General features: G+C 45.8%; 1 protein-coding gene across 7 annotated transcripts in view; it reads right to left on the bottom strand.

Moving 5' to 3' along the window:
* OPTN (optineurin) overlaps window positions 1-20,598 on the bottom strand; it is a 46,745-nt gene extending 26,147 nt beyond the window's left edge. Inside the window, exons 1-6 of one of the 7 annotated variants that reach the window (XM_056573331.1) lie at window positions 20,438-20,473; window positions 15,165-15,219; window positions 12,617-12,775; window positions 10,290-10,468; window positions 7,725-7,874; window positions 7,433-7,509 (exon numbers count right to left, since the gene is read on the bottom strand). In XM_056573331.1, the coding sequence (XP_056429306.1) occupies window positions 7,433-7,509; window positions 7,725-7,874; window positions 10,290-10,468; window positions 12,617-12,775; window positions 15,165-15,219; window positions 20,438-20,458 (641 nt within the window). In that variant the 5' untranslated portion in view covers window positions 20,459-20,473. Of the gene's footprint in view, window positions 1-7,432; window positions 7,510-7,724; window positions 7,875-10,289; window positions 10,469-12,616; window positions 12,776-15,164; window positions 15,220-15,357; window positions 15,409-17,649; window positions 17,828-20,437 lie in introns of those variants that run through there. The other 6 variants (XM_056573334.1, XM_056573332.1, XM_056573336.1 and 3 more) reach the window with 6 other exon arrangements.
* Window positions 20,599-20,859: the final 261 nt, after the last annotated feature.

The raw sequence follows: 20,859 nt of genomic DNA, 5'->3' as shown, positions 1-20,859 counted from the left end.
CTGTCCCATAGAGAGAGAACCACCAGTTGAAGGGGACGGTAACGAAAACTGGGCAAAGGGTACGGTCTCCATGGCCGCTACCATCCGACCTAAGACTTCCTTACGAATTCGGATGGAAACTGGGGCCTTGGCCCGAAGAGAGCGGACTCCAGACAGGAGCGTCAGACGGTTGTCCGGCGGAAGACCAATCCGGCCAGAGACCGTGGAAGTGAAGTCCCAGAAGATCAGAGACTGGGTGGTAGAGAGAACCGACTCATCTCGGCTGAACATCCACCCGAAGCGATTCAGGGTCTGGAGTGTAAGATCCACAGTCTAGAGTCTGGACTTTCATGAGAGCCTTGATGAGAAGGTCGTCCATGTAAGGAATCACTGAGACTCCGCACGACCGCAACAGGACTATCACTGGTGCAAGGATCATGGCAAGACCCGATGAGCAGTGGCCAGACCAAAGGGTAGGGCTACGAAAAGAAAAAAGCCCCTCCGGAACCGGAAGGCGGAGGAACCGCAGATGGCCGGGAAATATAGGAATATGAAGGTAGGCATCCTTGATGTCCACTGAGGAAAGAACTGCTTTTGTGCCCTGGATGCTACAGAAGTGGCAGAGAAGATGGCGGTGAAACGCTTGAGGCCCAGAATAAGCCACACAGAACCGCCTTCCTGGGAGACCACAAAAAAAGGTGGAATAAAAAACCCCGAAAATATTCCCCTGTAGGAACGGGGATAATGACTCCCTGGGCAGGGACTAGAGGGCCTCCCGAAACTGCTTCCTGGAGAAGATGACCGGGGTGTTCGGGACTTCCTGAATGTGTGTGGTCCCGATGTCTCGAAAAGTAAGAGACGACCTCCCACCCGAGAAAAAACCTGCGGGTGGTGGCTGCACTCCATGTGGAAGTGGGATTGTGGTTACCCGATTTGGTCAGAACGGTTGGAGTCCGACTTCCAAGAAGAACGCGCCCGGAACGAGGGAGACCTCTTGTCCCGCGAAGGCGCCTGCCGAGACCCCTTATTAGGGCCAAAGGTCCGAAAGGACCGAAAGGAAGAGGACTTCCCCTGGGAAGAAAAGCAAGCCTTATTTTGAGGCAACAAGTAACTTTTACCCCCTGTCGCCACATAGATAATCTCGTGAAGGCGCTTGTCAAAGAGACGGGTACCAGTAAAAGGCAACTCGGTAAGAGACCTTTTTGGAGGCGGAATCCACATCCCACGCCCTAAGCCACATGGGGCGGCAAAGGCAGCACCATGGACTGACTGCATGGAAGCTGTGCACAGAATTCCCCAGCATTGGAGAACCAAAGCAAGATAGATCCTCCGGGGGAAATCCCGCCAGGATACCCTGACTGAGTTGTGAGCGCCACAACAATAGGGCTTCGGACCCAGAGCCTGCTGTGTCCGAGGCAAACTCCGCCAAGGACTCCACCGTCTGGTCTGTCGAGTCCTTGAAGGCAGCTGCTTCTGCCAGCGGCAGTGTAGTAGCCTAGAGAGGCGGGAAATTGGTGGAACCATAGAGAGAGGGGAAACCACCTTAGAGACAAGGTCCTTGGCGAATGGGTAACGCACTTGAACCCTCTTCATTCCCGTGAACCTCTTGTCCAGATGTTTCCATGCAGATTCTAGAAGGATGTGAAGTTCAGAGTGAGAGCTGAACCCTTGAGGGGCTGGTTGAGCACGATGAAAGGATACTTCAGGAGCAACGTCCGAAGATCCTGGGTCCTCTAAGTGAAAGGAGTCTCATATGGCCGCAACCAATGAGTTCACTGTTTCAACTATATCCGAGCGGTCCTCTGAGTCAGATGCCGATTCGGAAGCCTCATCCGCCAGTTCACCAGGAGAAAGTGAACGGATGGAGGCAGCCCTGAAGGCGGGCGACCCTGACCGGGTACGAGGCTCTGGAGGGGCAGAGCGGCGATTCCGGAAATGTCCTCTGGAGGAGCGACGTCTGTGACCAGATGACACGGGGAGGCGAGACCCATGGAGGGACGCCCATGTCTACCTGGAGACTCAATGTAAAAGTCAGACAAAACACCCCTAGTACACTTCGTGAGAGCGTGAGGCTTGTGGAAAGGAGGAGCGGGACCCACCAGAGGGCCGGCACAGGGCAGACCTCTTCAGGGTAGACACCATGTCACGTGAGGCCTCAGCCACCACAAGGGGGACTTGAGTCAAGTCAGCCATATACTGGGATAGGAAGAAAACCCAGGTTGAAGGGGCGGCCGAATCCACCGGAAGTGTAACATCCGGGGAAACTGGGGGGGGTCTGGGGGAGCAGTGGAGCAGGCAGGGTCAGTGGGCATTTTAGGAATAATATGTCATACAGACAAAATAGAGACTAGCAGTCTAGTTGTCAGTTTAGAGGGAGGACAGAATAGTGTCCCCTATGTCAGTAGAGTGTTAACCCCTGAGAGGGGCATTCCCAGAGCAGGGGCACTGACCGATTGGCCCCCGCCACCTGGATCGCGCGCACAGCGCTGACTGGAGGGCGATTCGTAAGCTCCGGCGGCCCTGTGGGCGGAGCTACAGCGCCACGGCCGCCAAGAAAACCACTGTAATGGCGCCCGCTCCTTGCCCGTTGCGCACATGCTAGCCACATATGCGCCCGCGGGGAATTGAGCGGGCGATACACACATCCCCCCCCGGCAGCCGTCCGCTGCCGAAGTGAAGAAAGACGGCGCTTCATGCGCCCGACAGTATAATTCACACACACACACTGCAAGGAAGCGCCTCCCGTGAGTTCTGACCCCTGGGGGCGGAGCTATGTAGAAGTCGGGGACAAAGGAGTAATGGCGCCCGCTCTCTGTCCCGAGCGTACATGTCAGCACATATGCGCTCGGGGGAAGTAAGCGGGCGGCATACACACCGGCAGCAGCTGCCGGAGAAAATGAAAGTAAGCCGGCGCTCCGTGCGCTTGGCCAGTAAAAGCGCCGCGGCTGTCAGCCGCATATAAGGTGCTGCGGCACAGCCGCATAGTAAAACACACTCACACACAGTGAGAAAAGTAAAAAGACTTACACACAGTGTAATAAAAGACATTATGCCCCCAAAGATGCCACTGCTCGCCCCAGTACCAGCCAGCTCCATAAACCTGAAAGGTGGGCCAAAAACTGAGGGTCTTCAGAGGTTGCAAGTCCTTGCACCTAAGGGAGAAAGGGAAATGTACTCACCTCAGTCAGAAGAACTTACCCAATGGAGTCTTCTGTGAAGTCTTCAGTCAGCTTTTTGTCCCTGCATCACGCCTAGCTGCTATGCGCGAGCGAGGCGAGCAGAGAAATAGGGGGACCCGGACCCATGAGGTACCAACCCAGGCGCTGACCGTTGGCGAGAGGGGGTTAACAGCGCATATACGCAATAACTGTGCCCCCTTACTCGCCATGGGGAAACAGGGAACCGGAGTCACTGAGTCCCCACCTGAAAACATGAAAGAAAAAGGAATGAAAAACTAACACGTCCCTATACTAGGAAAACAATAAATCAGAAGACCTGGTCTGGAGAATTCCAGACCATGTCCACCTCCTGCAAGACACTAAGACACTAACTGATTACCTCAGGGCCTGAGGAGCAGACTTTTTTTTTTATTACCATAGTGTCACACCTCCTAGAGACAGCAGCATACACCCATGGTCTGTGTCCCCAATGGAGCCGATAGAGAAATGTAGATTTTTTATGCTTACCGTAAAATCTCTTTCTTGGAGGATCCATTGGGGGACACAGACCGTGGGTATATGCTCTTGCAGCTAGGAGGCGCTGACACTAGGCAAACAAAAAAAGTTAGGCCCCTCCTGGCAGGATATAACCCGCCTACTGACCGGAGCTAATCAGTTTAGTCCTAAAGCAATAGGAGGCAACCGACAACAAAAGAAAAAATACCAGCAGAAGTCCAAGGGAAACCGAAAAAAAAAATAAATAAATAAAAAAAAAAAAAAAAAAAAAAAAAAAAATTAACAACCCTTCGGAAAAAACAACGAAACTGGTACCCAACCCATGGGTGGGCGCTGTGTCCCCAATCGGAACCATTGGGGGACACAAACCGTGGGACGTACCAAAGCAGTCCCCGAGGTGGGAAGAAAAAAAACACAACTCAAAATCAGGCAGAGGATGAAGCCACTGCCGCCTGCAACACCTTGCGGCCAAAACTGGCGTCAGCCGACACAAAAGTATGCACTTGGTAGAACTTGGTGAAAGTATGTAAGGACGACCAGGTGGCCGCCTTACAAACCTAGCCGAAGCTCTATTGCAGCAAGCCCAAGAAGCCCCCACGGAACGCGTGGAGTGCGCAGTCACCCGAAAAGGAGGAATCTTGCCCTTGCGACGGTACGATTCTGAAATGGCAGAGCGAATCCACCAAGAGATGGTCGCCTTGGAAGCCGGAAGACCCTTGCGACTTCCCTCAGTGATCACAAAAAGAGAGTCACCCTGCCGAAAAGAGGAGGTGACCGAAAGGTAGATCCGGACAGCCCGGACCACATCAAGGGTTTGAAGAGAACGTTCCCTGGCATTGGCAGGGGAGGGACAAAAAGAAGGAAGAACAATCTCTTCATTCACATGAAAAGAAGAAACCACTTTGGGCAAAAAAGAAGGAGGTGGACGAAAAACCACCTTGTCCTGATGAAGGACCAAAAGAGGGGAACGGCAGGAAAGAGACGCCAACTCAGAGACCCGTCTAATAGAAGTGATCGCAATGAGGAAGGCGACCTTCCATGAAAGAAGAGAGGCCTCCCTAAGGGGTTCGGATGGAGCCTCTCTCAAAGCTCCAAAGCACAACATTGAGATCCCACGGAGGAGTAGGAGACCTGAAAGGTGGAGCCTCATGTGCCACACCCTGCAAAAAGGTGCAGACATGGGAATTAGAGGCCAACTGTGGTTGGAAAAGAATAGAGAGAGCTGACTTCTGACCCTTCAGGGAACTGAGGGTCAAAGACTGATCCAGCCCCGACTGAAGAAAAGCGAGAAGGAGCAGAAAAGAAAACATCACCGGAGACAAGCCCTGCGCTTCGCACCAGCGAAAATAAGTCTTCCAGGTACTGTAGTAAATCCTGTAAGAAGAAGGTTTCCGCCCCCACAGCATGGTACGAATAACCTCGCAAGAGAACCCTCGGGCCCTCAATACTGCGGTCTCAACCGCCACGCCGTCAAATGCAGCAACGGTAAATTGGGGTGGCAAAGAGGACCCTGAGAAAGAAGATTGGACCGCAGTGGAAGACCACGCACGTCTGGGCCAATCTGGAGCAACTAGAATGGCTGGAACGCCCTCCGCCTTGAGTTTCCTCAGAACTCTGGGCAGGAGGGGAAGGGGCGGAAACAGGTAAGGGAGACGAAAAGACGACCACAGGATGATTAGAGCGTCCACCGCCAAAGCCCGTGGGTCCCGGGACTTCGCTACAAAGAAAGGGACTTTCCTGTTGTGGCGAGAAGCGAAGAGATCCACATCTGGGGTCCCCCAAAGGAGGCAGATCTCCAAGAATACCTCCAGGTGGAGAGACCACTCCCCCGGGTCTGCTTAAGAGCGTCTGAGAAAGTCCACCTCCCAATTGTCCACACCTGGGATGTGGATCGCCGAGAGAGCAGGAACCCGAGCCTCGGCCCAGAGGAGAATCTTGGAGACCTCCACCATCGCCGAGCAACTCCGAGTACCGCCTTGGAGATTGATGTATGCAACAGCCGTCGTGTTGTCCGACTGGACACGGACCGACCGACCCTGCAAGAGAATTTCCCAGTGAAGAAGGCAAAGAAAAATTGCCCGAAGCTCTAGGAGATTGATGGGAAGGCAGGCTTCCTGGGGCAACCAGCGACCCTGGACAGTCCGGTCCCCAAACACACCTCCCCAACCCAGGAGACTCGCATCGGTAGTGACAATCTGCCACTGAAGAGGGAGGAAAGACCTCCCCAGAAGAAGAAGGGGGGAATGGAGCCACCAAAGCAGGGACCGCCAGAGGCAAAAGTGTTCGACGGTCCAGGGACAAAGGAGACTTGTCCCACCTGGCCAGTATGGCTAATTGGAGAGCACGATAATGGAACTGGGCGAAGGGGACTGCCTCCATGACAGTCACCATCCGGCCCAAGACCTCCATGCAGAAACAAATCGGAAACGGGGAGGGGCATCGCAGGAGACGAACCCCCAGCTGTAGAGAGCACCGTTTGTCCAAAGGAAGACGGACCCGGGCTGCCGCTGTGTCGAAAAGGAGACCCAGGAAAATCAGAGACTGGGAGGGAGATAGATGTGACTTCTCCCAGTTGATCACCCAGCCGAAGGAGGTCAGGGTCTGCAGCGCAATCTGAAAGCTCTCCAAATTCTCGGAGAGAGACGGTGCCTTGATCAAGAGATCGTCCAGGTATGGGAGGACTGAGATCCCCCGGCACCGAAGGACGGCGATGACCGCTGCCATGACTATTGTGAAGACCCTGGGAGCCATGGCTAGGCCAAAGGGGAGCACCACGAACTGAATACTAACCTCATATACATACTCACCTGAAGAAGTCTTCCACCCGAAGACATCTTCAACCAGACTTAAGAATACCTGCATCAAGTCATGCTGCTACAGACCAGGATGAGCAGGGAAAATAGGGGGACCTGGACCCAAGGTACAACCCCAGGTGCTGGCTGTTGCCAGGAAGGGGTTAACGGTGCATTTGTGTCATATGTTCCGTGCCCCTTAGCCGCATATGGGGGAACAGGTAGCGCCATGCTCCTGAACCCCCACCCGAAAACGGAAAATAAAAAGGAGTAAAGAACCTAAAACAGGCCCTAACTGGAAAATAAACAAAGAGACCAGGTCTGGAGAACTCCAGACCTGCGTCTTGCCTCCTAGGACACGAAGCTAAAACTGATTAGCTCTGGTCAGTAGGCGGGGTATATCTTGCCAGGAGGGGCCGAACTTTTTTTTTTGCCTAGTGTCAGCACCTCCTAGCGGCAAGAGCATATACCCACGGTCTGTGTCCCCCAATGGTTCCGACCGAGAAATATAATGTTAATGATCCCGTACGGCATGACTGGTGTTTGGACATCCACCAATGATAATTTAGTGGTACATTCTAGTAATATTCCATCACTTTGACATTTAAAAGCATCTTTAGGGCCCAAGCACACTACGGAATTCTGAGAGTAGAAATTCTGCTTGGAAATTCAGTTTGCAGCAGAATCCCATTGCTTTCAATGGGAATCCACTGCACTGTGCACACTGCTGAATTTCAGCAACAAAGCTTTCAGACACTGAAATTCACCCACCGAAAAACAACAAAATTAAATGTTCATTCACGGTTGAGGGAATTGCGCTAACAACAGGGCTAAAAATGTTAGCAGTGTGGTATGTGTAAAAAGCAAAAAAATAATACTTCATAAAAACAACTAGCAGCTTGCACTGGCAGATGTTTTTTATAATGCTCAAAAGAATACCATTATTTATTGGAAGGTTAAAGAATCATGAACAAATTACCTACATACCTGTAAGAAATAATATTATGATTCGACTCTGCATCATTTTGTTTGTCCTCTTTGAGCTCTGCACCAATGTCCTTTTCCTATAATGAAAATAAAACATTAATATTTGAGAAATTTTTTGCCAAAATAAATAATTGCTTAGTCTTAATGTAAGGTTTACAAAAAACAATCAATCTGAAGAAAAACATTTTTGTTGTTGGAATTAGGATTAAAAAAGGGAGACCTTTTAGACATTTTATTGGGTTGTGACAACCTCAAAATAGGTTTTAACCATTTAAAATGAAAGTCAACTTACTGCAATTTGGATTTCAACAAATGAGTCTTCAGATGTGCAACTGCTGAGTTTTACTTGTAGCTCTGATATTATCCCAAGAAGATCGGCCTTCTCAGCATGAAGACGTACAAGCTGAGCCTTCAGATGCTTTATATCTTCTTCTTCAGATGTCTAAGAATAATTTACATACCGACGGAATTATTAATTTTTCAATTCATGAAAATGTAATCTGCACCAGACTAAGAATGTCATGCCTCAGACTACATTATGTTATTGGTACAATGCGTTTTAAAAAGAGGAATTATCTTTGCAAAGAGACTATCATCCAATATCTCTAATACAGACCATTATATCTCCATGATAATAGACCACAAACATGTGTAGTCTGATCCTGCAGTATTTTATTTCTGTTCTTCTTTAATATCTCCTCTTGCTTCATTAGGCAAACTTAGCAAGAAGGAGGAGACAAAAGGGAGGATGAGCATAGGATGAGACCCCATAGAGATTGTTCATAGTCTGCTACATTGGTCTGCATTGGTGCTGTAGACATAACAAGTAGGATAATTTAACCTTATTGTTGCCAAGGATGTATCTCGTACATCCTTGCAGGGAGGCACTTGAGTAGTAAATGTCTGCCTGAAAGTGAGTTTTAGACAAAAATGTGATTTACTGCATTTTTTTAAAATAATTTAAAGTTTGTCACAAAGTTACCTTGAGGACGGACATGGCTATCTTTCAAGACAACTGACATGGTTGCTTTTATTGTTTTCAGGAAATATATAGGATTTGAGGTTTCACTTACTTTTTAAGCTCTGTAATTCCTTTGTTTTATAGTTTGTCACTTTAGATTTTTGGTCCTTACAGTGGTGGTAGTTATGAAGATATTTACATTTAGACATAGGCCTAATTTGTATGTGTGAACTCTGCACACGTTAAAACTGTATGCGGAGAGAAAGAAGAACACACACTCACCATCCCAGGGACATCAAACGGCAGCCATTTGATGTCAATGGGATGGTGAGTGCGTGTTCTTCTTTCTCTCCGCATACACAGTTTTGCCATTGTGACTTTGTTACACGCACCCCTTACATCGGGACTCAATCAGGTTGCAGATATCCTAGCAGACCGTAGTCTTTTGTCTGTCCCAGTGGTGCCGCGGCCCTCTTTGCTCTTCTTGTGCATACGTCTGCACACGTTAAACTTTTACTTTTAGGAGATAAGGTACATATAACTATTACTTTCTGCTTGGGTTGCACTTGTAGCCATTTGTATTACATTTTGTGCATTTTTTTTAAAAATAGAAACTTAAAAGGGAACTCCAGTGGAAACAAGTGGAAAACAAATGTTTTCAGATCAAGTGGTGCCAGAAAGTTAAACAGATTTGTAAATTACTTCTATTTCAAAATCTTATTCCTTCCAATATTTATCAGCTGCTGTTTACTACAGAGAAAATTGTGTAGTTCTTTCCAGTCTGACCACAGTGCTCTCTACTGACACCTCTGTCCGTGTCAGGAACAGTCTAGATTAGAAGCAAATCCCCATAGAAAACTCCTGTGCTCTGGACAGTTCCTGACATTGACAGAGGTGTCAGCAGAGAGCACTGTTGTCAGGCTGGAAAGAACTTCACAAATTTCTCTGTAGTATATCTGTAGTATTCAGCAACTGATAAGTACTGGAAGGGTTAAGATTTTTTAATGGAAGTAAATTTACAAATCTGTTTAACTTTCTGGCACCAGATGATTTGAAATATATTTTTTTTCCCACCGGCATTCCCCTTTAAAAGGAAAGCTGTCAGCCTGTTCACCCACACTAAACCTTATACACTGAGTTATATTGTGGGTGAACAGGAGTCCAACGAGGGGTCACTTACTTAAATATGTTCAGTAGGTCCTGAGATATGTCCCCCAGAAGATCCACTGCGGAATTCAGTGAATCGTGTAGTGTGGGGGGGGAAGGGCTTAGTGACTCCACTTTACTAGGATATGGAGTCACAGACAATGAATATGTAAATTGAAGCCCCGCCCCAACTGCGCGATTCACTGAATTCAGCAATGGATCTTCTGGGGAACATATCTCAAATTCTATTGGACATATTTAAGTAAGTGACCCCTCGTTGGACTTCTGCTCACCCACACTGTAACCCAGTGTATAAGGTTTAATGTGGGTGAACGGGCTGACAGTTTTCTTTTAACCTTTGACACAACAGTACCTGAAGGTGTCTGCGTGTATATATGTGCCAGTAGTTTACTTTCAGAAAATATATGGGTATGGAGGGATAGTATAATTTTTCTATTTTGTCATTTAGGTTTCAGGTATCAGATTAGCAAAATGTAACATTCTACTGGCAGCAAAAGGGTTAATCAAGATTATTTGTTAAATTCCTTATTTTTTGTTTCAGTAACAAAACTACTGTGAATGTCAGAATACACACATTTTACTTTTTCTGTGCACACTGCACTGATGTAAATATATATATAGTGGTGTTTCTATGCCTGAGCTCTTGCCCATATGAATCATAGAAGATAAAGGTACTAGTATTAGGTTATCACTATTCGTGTGGCATCATGGCACTTTAATTACAGGTACCTGCTTTAGTTGCTGTATTTCCTTCCTCAGTAGCAAATTTTCACTACTCAGTTCACACAGGCGCTGCTTTGCTTCTATATATCCCGGATCAGACTGCCCTTGTTCCTCTCTCAGTTTCTCTCTCTTTAAGAGCTCTTCAAGACGCTCCTTCATTTCTTGATTTTTCTCCTTCATGGTTTCTAAATAATATAAAACAAATATTCTAAATTAAAAGATATGGAAAATAAGATTAACTACCTAATGCTCAAATGGGTGATTTTTTTTCCTGTAAAAATCAGTTACTGTTAGGATATGTAGAATACTGGGCATTTCTTTGTGGCAGGATGTGGTTGGGGTCTTACTGGGGTTGTAAACAGTAATGATAAATATGACTAAAAGGAAAACAAAGAACACAATTTTTACATTAGACTGAGGTTCCTAGAGAGAGTCTAAGGGCTTGTTCACACAGGCAAAAACTGCATTTTAAAGAAAACATGTTAACCTGTTAGGTTTTAACGGTGAGTGTTCAAAAAAAAGCACCTGTTTAAAAAAATAAATAAACTTGTGGTAGAAAAAACTAACATGCTACTTTTTAGTGTGGTTTCACATGGAATCCATCGGCGGATTTGCAGCGTAAAATAGGCTGAGAATCCGTTACATGTGACCCTACCCATAATTCTATTTTTTTTGTTATGACATACAGTGGGTTTTGAACAAGTCCCCATTTCTCTCACTAACAATATTTCCAAAGGTACTATGACTAGATGCTATTTGTCCAGATGTTTGGTAACAACCCAAGTAATCCATACATACAAAGAAACCAAAACAAATAAACTCAGAATTTAAGTTCTGTGTAATAAAATGAAATGACTAAGGGAAAAAGTATTGAACACTGATGAAAGGAAGAAGCAAAAAGGCATGGAAAGCCAAGACAGCTGAAATCTATCAATAATTAAAAAGTCATCTAGCCTCTTGTCAGTGCAAATTAATATCAGCTGGTTCAGTCCCAACTGATGGCCTTCAAAAAGGTCTCATTGACAAGGTGTCGCACAAGACACATCTCATGACGGCTTAAATGGGAACTCATTAAAACAAATTTTTGCTATTGCACTCCTTATGGTAAATAAAAATATTTCTAATATACTTTGTTTTTTAAAAAAAAATGAAGTTTTCTATGTTTTATTTGTGCTTAAAAAAGCTCAAGAGCACATTTTCCCCCATCTCATACACAGACTTTGGACCAAAGCCCAAACACAGGAAGTGCAGCCTGGAGTGCTGGGGGGGGGGGGGGGATGTCCAACCAACAGCATATGGTAATTAAGTATGAGAGGAGCTATGATTGGATGAGGCTGGACACACCCCCCTCAGCCCTCTAGGCTGCACTTTCTGTGTTTAGACTTCTGTGAGTTTTTTTAAGCACAGATAAAACATAGAAAACTTCATTTTTTTTTTAAACAATGTATATTAGAAATATTTTTTATTTACCATAAGGAGTGCAATAGCAAAAATGTGTTTTAATGAGAGTTACCCTTTAAAGCAAAGAGCTGTCTCAAGATCTTTGCAAGCTAATTGTTGCAAAATAAAATGAAGGTGTTGGTTACAGACGTATTTCTAAGCTCCTGAATGCTCCAGTAAGCACTGTTAGGGCCATTTTACCATAATCTTGCTTCTCGCAAGCAGCAAACCTCATCCTCTCTGTTATCAGACAGGCGTCTGATAGACAGGACAGGAGTGAGCACAGAGAAGTGCTAGTCCCGCCCTCACTTCCTGGACTTTGGCTCAGCCTTTGTTTCAGCTGGGACAAAGATAATGCTGCAGCAAGACAGGATTATGTTCTGCATGGTATGGGGACCTCTAGTTTTTTTTTCCCTTTCTTAATAAGCCACAATGTCTATGTAAAAACAGACCATATTTTTTATGAAGTATATAAGAAAGGTTTTGCCAAAATGCTCAACATAATAAAGTTTTTGATTCTGACAGTTCCCATTTAACATAGTCAGTCTGCTTAGTGCCAAACCACTACTAAACATGTTAAACCAGTTGTAGGGTGTTAAATCAAAACATATTGCTGTGTAGTGCAGTGTCCTCAATCTTCTTAGTTATTTCTGGAGCTTTTTATTTTATTTTTTATTTTTTCCTTTTAAGCAAACAAGTGTATAAGCAAACAAGTGTCCTATATTAGATAACACAGTTCTGTCTGGGCATGCTGAGAGTTGTAGTTTGGCAACTGCTGGAGGCACACTGTTTGGGAAACACTAGTTTAGAATAAACTGTGTTATCTAATATAGGACAACGCTAGTCTAAAGGTATAAACACAAGCTTTAATAACAAGACAATTTATTGGTTACCCTTCAATTTATTGTTTTCCACCAGCAGTTGCTTAATCTGTTCCAGCATGTCACTGTCACTTCTATCACAAAGGCTACTCTGGGACGAGTCTGAGTGTCCATTTACCACCTCCACCTTGGGAGACTGGTTACAGTACTGGTCAGCCATCACCACAGGAGCTAAAAGAGAAAATGCATCATTTAGTCCATGGTCATACGTACTTTTATTTTCAAATTATAACATTGGTAAAACATAAGGTAAAAGGCTTTGTGAAGTAAAAGAAGATTACAGAAGTCCCATATTAGCACTGGGACCATATGGTCATGTAATCTAATAGTACCGAAACATCATAGTCTCTTTTTTTGTTTAACTGTAGATTTTTATTGAATTTTTTAAACATGTAAATACAAAAAAATAAAAAAAAGACAAGCAATTACAGCAATGCGGGCAATGCCCACAAGGATACAGGGTGGTATTAACAAAAGGCCAGTGACAAGTCGCAATGGCATAACAACAAACTAACGGACTATTCACTAGCTAGACAATCAACAAAAGTCACGTTCCTGTATGTGGAAACCATAATCTACCAAGCCCAGAGGGCAGCACAAACATCGACAGGGGGGGGGGGGGGGGGGGGTTGAAAGGAAAACACCAAAGGACCACATAGACAAACACCAAACAAAACATAGGACACAGGTCAGGAGAAAGAAGAAAGGGAAGAAGAGAAAAGAAGCAGAAGGGGAGACTAGACCAACAGGTCAAGGCGGTTGTCGGTCAGAGAAACAATCCCAAGGTTCCCAGACCGAGAGAACAGAGGGAATAGTGTTATTCAACAGGGCCGTAAGGTATTCCAAGGAAAAAATCTCTCGGATACATGCCTGTAGATCAGACTCAGAGGGAGGAAGGGTTCGCTTCCAACATTTAGCAATTAAGGTTTTGTGGCCAGGGTAATGTGCATGAAAAGTTTGAAAGGTTTCTTAGGGAGGGCAGGATAGGAAATGTAGAGAAGGTATATTCAGGGGTCCAGCAGGACCGAGACACCCAGGGAGCCCAAGACCAAGCGCTGCACCAACTTCCAATAGTCACCCAGAAGAGGACAGGACCAGAAGATATGGAAGACTGTACCCAACCCCACCCCACAACGCCAGCATTGAGGAAGGAAACATCATATTCTCAGTGATCAGTAAGAATCTCACAATACGACATACATGACTAATCTTCATTGTGCCATTGTGTCAATGGCCAACAAACCACATACTGCCTTTATAGGCAAAAGCAATCGAAGGCAGAGCCATTCTGCTCATTGTTCTTCTGCTCAAGGTGCTGCTTATACCCAACTAGTGCTAAACACACCTATGAGGGCGACAGTGTATAGGGTTAAAAGTTAATGCACCCTAACCTTACACCCCAACCCTCCCCCTATACACAAAGTGCATTTAGCATTAGGTTGGCAAGAGCAGCACTTTAAGCAGAAGCACAATGAGCAGAATGGCTCTGCCATCAATTGCTTCTGCCTGCGAGTGCCATCATCTCTGACAGAGCGGGGATGGGGGGTGTGCAGGCTCATGCATAGTAATTCTCATGTTAGTGGGCCAGCTGAAACTGTGTCGCTGGAATTGATGTGGTTGAGGTTTCTGATAGGTCAACGGTATGACACAACACCGGTATATGTGTGGATATGTGATGGCAGACTTCTTTAAAGAAAGTTTCCACCATGAAACACTTTTATGGTGTATCTATTAGAAATTCCTTAAAGGGGTATTCCATTAAAAAACATTTTTTATATATATCAACTGACACCAGAAAGTTAAACAGATTTGTAAATTACTTCTATTAAAAAATCTTAATCCTTCCAATAATTATCAGCTGCTGAATTTGAGTTGTTCTTCTCTGTATGGCAACAGTGCTCTCTGCTGACATCTCTGCTTGTCTCGGGAACTGCACAGGGTAGAAGAGGTTTGCTATGGGGATTTGCTTCTACTATGGACAGTTCCCAAGACAGGTGTCATCAGAGAGCACTTAGACAGAAAATAACTCAACTTCAGCAGCTCATAAGTACTAAAAGGATTACGATTTTTTTATAGAAGTAATTTACAAATCTGTTTAACTTTCTGGAGCCACTTGATATACAAAAAAAAAAAGTTTTTTCCTGGATAACCCCTTCAAAGGGGTTAGCCAGCATTATAAAAACAGATGATTTAAGAAAAACAAAAAAAACAAACACATTTGGTCTGCAGGTTAGGTGTGGTTTTGCAGCGTTGAGAACATGAAGCTGTTCATTCTTTTTGCGGAGTCCACAATTTAAATTTCCATGACAGAATCGTCCACTGTGGAAATTCTGCCATTTGAATGGCTGCTTACACAGACAGGCTAGCCAATCAGACTCCTCTTTCCATAGAGTAAATGGAGCTGTGGCTATGCAATGCTATCGCTCCCTGCATTTGGGGGGGAATTTGACCTCTATTCTCATAATCTGCTAGTCCTCCTCTACATGGGAAAACTTTTCATCTTGTCATACTCCCTGTAATGCACTTAAAAAGAATAAAAGAAACATGTTGATTCACTCACATGAAACTTCACTGGTAAAGAAGGAAGGATTCGGGCTAAAGTACAAAAGGCACAACTAAAACAAAACCAAGAAAGACTGCAATGTGTTCAGAGCAAAGATAAGATAAACACATAAAACAACAGTTAATAGACAGTAGTTTTCCATAGAGTTAAAGGGGGAGATTTATCAAAACCTGTGCAGAGGAAAACTTACCCAGTTGTCCATAACAACCAATCAGATTGCTTCTTACATTTTTAGGAAGGCCTGTGAAAAATGAAAGAAGCAATATGATTGGTTGCTATGGGCAACTAGACAACTTTTCCTTTGCACAGGTTTTAATAAATCTCCCTTAAAGTCTCTCCCAAATGACTATATTTTCGAAATACAAAAGGAATGCTAATCCAAAATCCTGAAACCATTAAAAAGTACTCGGCCTGATCAGGACAGACAGATTTATAGGACAATAGAACGAGTCCATGTTCATACACTGTAAAAATGGTCGTAAACTCTGCAAAGAAAGATACGGCATATGGGGTGTAAACATGGCCTGAACTTAATGGACTTGTGTCTCTCTTGATCTTTACTATGTATGTTACATTAATATTTTCCCACAATTCATATTTATCACTTACATATTCCATACACAATAAATGAGAATGACATAATCTGGGGAATAGAAACACTAAACTCCTACTATGATTCTGAAGCTCTGCTCCCACACGGTATATTGGGCTGTATATTTCTTATGATTTCTATGGAACTCAGTGGGTACATGGCCCTTTGTTGTCAAACATTACTTTTGCATCCATAATTCTTACAGACATTAAATGAGAGGGATTATCTGGGCCGCATTTGTATTTTATACATGTGCTCAGGAAAAAAAAATTATACACTTACCTTCCTCACTGCCAGCTTCTTCTTGTATTACAGAGCTCCGATCCCTGCTGTTTGGCGCTTCAGAGTTAAGGCATGTGATGTCACACGCCAACCTGCCCAGTCAGCAGCTACAGCAGTTTCCCTCTTCAGCCTCTGACTTACTGAGTGGGTGTGGAAGCGCCGCACAGCAGGAATTGAGGCGCCCTAATACTGGCCACACAAAAGAGAGGAAGGTACCATATGTACTCGAGTATAAACCGACCCGAATATAAGCCGAGGCCCCTAATTTTACCCCAAAAACCCAGGAAAAGTTATTGTCTCGACTAGAAGCCTAGGGTGGGACATACATCACCCCCCCCCCCCCCATGTAATCATCCAGACCCCCATCATCATCCCCCCCCTTCAATCCCTTCATCAGTGGTCTTCAACCTGCAGACCTCCAGATGATGCAAAACTACAACTCCCAGCATGCCCGGACAGCCATCGGCTGTCCAGGCATGCTGGGAGTTGTAGTTTTGAAACCTCTGGAGGTCCGCAGGTTGAAGACCACTGTGGCCTTCGTCATCATCCAGCCCCAACTTTAATTTTCTACTCCCCTCCCCTCGGCAGGGAAGTTAGGGTGAGCTGGTCCGGGCCATCTATGCTGCAGGGACCGTCTGGTGGGGAGGATTAGTCGTTGCGGGTTGTGCATTTTCACCGGGAGGGCCTCTTCTCCGCATTTAGGCCCCGGACTAGTGACACTGCCTTGACGACGACACACAGGGACATTGCGCATGAACGTCCCTGTGCGTCGTCAAGGCAAAGTCACTAGTCCGGGGCTGAAGCGCGGAGAAGAGGCCCACCGTAAGGTCCCTGCAGCATAGATGGCCCGGACCAGCTCACCCTAACTTCCCGCCGAGTGGAGGTGAGTAGAAAACTAAAGGTGGGGCTGGATGATGACGAAGGCCACAGTGGTCTTCAACCTGCGGACCTCCAGAGGTTTCAAAACTACAACTCCCAGCATGCCTGGACAGCCGATGGCTGTCCGGGCATGCTGGGAGTTGTAGTTTTGCAACATCTGGAGGTCCGCAGGTTGAAGACCACTGATGAAGGGATTGACAGGCGGAGAGTTCACTCAAGTATAAGCCGAGGGGGGCGTTTTCAGCACGAAAAATCATGCTGAAAAACTCGGCTTATACTCGAGTATATACAGTAAGTGTTTTTTTTTTTTGTCGTTTTTAATTACCCCTCCCTGAGCAGATATATAAAATACATAGGGGGACCTATTCAAAACTCTTCACATCGAAAATTTCACGTTTCGCACAAAAAAAGTTTCCATCAAATATTCAAAGTGTTTTACATGAGAATGATCCAAGGTTTACACAAGTCACACCAGTTTTGCAAAGTGGGGGTGGTGATGTAAATTTCATGTTTCACATGCACGATATCTTCAAAGAGTGAGAGTCCATTTTACATCAAAAATATCACACCAGCTCTTTGCTAGTGTAGAAATCACAAATATGGTTGCTGTTTTTTTTTTTTTCTTTTGTTTTTTTTTGGGGGGGGGAAGTGTTATTTAAGAAATGATTTGTAGTATAAATATTATTTATTGATAAATGCTATTTATTTTCTTTTACATGGTCACTGTACCTGCACTCACATTCAACCCCTGGACATGCTTCATCCACACAGTTATCACTTGTCTGGGCACTAGCAATCATGAAATATTACGCAATATCCTTCCACTGGAATTTTACGGGATTTACAAAAAAATAAAAGACACGAAAATGAACTTGCATATTTTCAAAGCAGCACAAAGGACCTTTGAAAGTGTGAGACAAAAAAATGGTGATTGATATAGATGTAACACAAAATACAGCAAGTTTTTGAACATGTCCCCATACTGTTTGGTACAAACCCTTTAAAAGTCAGGCCCTTTTTTAGCCTGTTTGTGCCAAAATAAAGCTTTTTTGGGGATGCAAATGACCCAAAATACAGCTGATATTTTACAGTAGGCAATTTTGGGCCTACAGTTTTGCCTACATATAGAACCAAACAATGCGAAATGTAAAAAAAGGAATCCACTCCAATGTAGTGCACGGATCTGTGCCCGGCATGGCACACAATGCACAGAAAAGTCACCGAAACGCGTCTGTTGCTATGGCCGGTTTTAGCAGTTTCCAAGTGCTGGATCATCGTCTTTTTCAGAACCAAACAATGTTGGAACAAGCTCAAATGCATAAAGAGGCACAATAGTAAAAACATCCTAATGAGGCGCCTACAGTTACATGCAGCACTTGGTGGAAGTTTGACAGAGCAGATGTAAGGCTGCGTTCACACTGTAAAACAAGTTCCGTTATGAATGCCCGTTATGAAATCGGCAGTTATACGGCCGGTACTAAATCACTAATTATAGTCTATTGGATTTTTCTAATAACCGTTTTAACCCGTTATCGCCCGTTATTAATAACGGATGTTATTTTGTGACGGGTGAATGAACGGGAGAAATAGTGCATGCACTAATTCTCCCGTTACTATCGCCCATCACAAAATAATGGCCGTTATTAATAACGGGCGATAACGGGTTAAAACGGCAATGAGAAAAACCCCATAAACTATAATGGGATTTTCTAACGGCAGTTAGTGATTTAGTACCGGCGTATAACTGCTGATTTCATAACAGGCGGTCATAACGGAACTTGTTTTACAGTGTGAAAGCAGCCTAACTGCACTGTAATTGCTTATATGGTCTATAATGGTTGTGATAGCAGTTATAGTGTGACAGGATTATTTAGGCATTATATAAGGGCATCACCAGATATAAATGCACTGTAATCACTTATATAGTATGTCATGCTAATAAGGGTATGTGGTTAGGGGTGTGGTCGAGGGTGTGGTTAGGGCAGTGTTTCTCAATTCCAGTCCTCAGGGCCCCCTAACAGGTTGTGTTTTCAGGATTTCAATCAATGAACTGCAGCGGCTTTGCAGATGCAGAGACCGCTACCGCTGCCAGCTTCTCTGCCCCTGTCTGTCCTGGGGTCTAGAGCCCTGCTGCCGGCCCTTCTCTCCCCCTGGCTATCGGTGCCGCTGCCCGTTCTCTCCCCGACTATCGGTGCCAGCGCCCCATTGCCGGCGCCGATAGCCAGGGGGAGAGAAGGGGCAGCGGCACTCATTGCCGGCGCCGCTGCCCAGTTGCCTCCCCCATCCCCGGTTGTATAATTACCTGTTGTCGGGGTCGGGTCCGTTCTGCTTCAGGCCTCCGGTGTGCGTCCCCTGCGTCGTTGCTATGCGCTGCGAGACGCAATGACGTCACTCGTCATTGCGCCGTGCCGTGCAGTGCATATCAACGACACAGGGGACGCACACCGGAGGCCTGAAGCAGAACGGACCCTACCCCGGCAACAGGTAATTATACAACCGGGGATGGGGGAGGCAACGGGGCAGCGGCACTGGCAATGGGTGCCGCTGCCCCTTCTCTCCCCCTGGCTATTGGCGCCGCTGCCCCATTGCCAGTGCCGCTTCTCTCCCCCTGGCTATCGGCGCCGACAATGGTGCGTCGGCACCGTTAGTCAGGGGGAGAGAACGGGCAGCGGCGCAGATAGCCAGCGGGAGAGTAGCGGTGGCAGCAGGGCTCTAGACCTCAGGAAAGGCAGGGGGAGAGAAGCGGGCAGCGACGGCCCCACTCCCCCTGCCTTTCCTGGGGGTGTATCGGGGTATACGCATGCACACACACGCACCCTCATTTTACCCAAAAACTTTTTTTACCCAAATATCCTTGGTAAAAGAGGGTGCGTGTTATAGGCCGGTGCGTGGTATACCCCGGTAAATACGGTATTTATGGTCAGTGAATCAGGCATCACCACAATTATATCACCTGTGAAAGACTAAGGAAATCCTGAAAACATGACCTGTTAGGGGGCCCTGAGGACTGGAATTGAGAAACACTGGGTTAGGGGCATGGCTGGGGGTTTCCTTGAGGAGACAATAATACATTGAACATAATGACATGGCACCATACTAATTCAACATGGACAAAAAAACAATCATTTCCAGCTGTAATGTGACTGGTTCCCATGGCCAGATATGTAAACATAGCAATAGCCAGTTATCCAGCACCAATAAGGAAAGAGAAAGTATACACAATCAGACAGCGAGAGGTCATGGGTCACGGACACGTACAAGCACGTGACATGTGAAGAGGGCAGCAGGAAAGGTGCTGGAGAACTACACGAATGACAGGTCACTACTTCCTAGATCGCTATTCACTCCTGCTGTCATGCCCCTGTCCCTCCATAACATACAAGTTTTGCACAGCTCTATGACACGGACATACACACATTCCTTGCCACATGGACGGGATTATAAGGTGTATAGGCAGACAGGGTGTCACGTGGGGGCGTATACTGTACAGAGGATATATGGAGGGGAGAGCTCTCACCTGCGTCCTCTCACCTGTCATCCAGACCACAGCACTCTACGCGATAGCCTACTCCCGACAAGGACACGCCCCCTATGACGTGCATCATGTGACCACGCAGATGGCAGACCGAAGGGAGATTCCCAGCAAAGAGCACGTGACTGTGGAGTCCGTGTAGCTTGTGCGTGATTGGCTGAATGTCGTCATCGCCTGGATCCTTTGGAAGGGCTGTGCTGTGACTGAGCGGTGACGTTATCCTGTAGTCCAGAAAGTGACGTCAATGTCATGTAAAGATGATGCAATAGTTTTCTTCTCCATAAGGACTCAGAAGTGCCGCCTATTGGAGGTCGTTAGACTGCATGTAAATGTACGACCCATTAAAGAGGTACTCCGGGGAAAACCTTTTTTCTGTTAAATCAACTGGTGGCAGAAAGTTAAACATA

Source organism: Hyla sarda, chromosome 4 (genome assembly GCF_029499605.1).
Source record: "Hyla sarda isolate aHylSar1 chromosome 4, aHylSar1.hap1, whole genome shotgun sequence".
NCBI classification, from domain to species: Eukaryota; Metazoa; Chordata; class Amphibia; order Anura; family Hylidae; genus Hyla; species Hyla sarda.
This window is presented reverse-complemented; position numbering and strand designations above follow the sequence as displayed.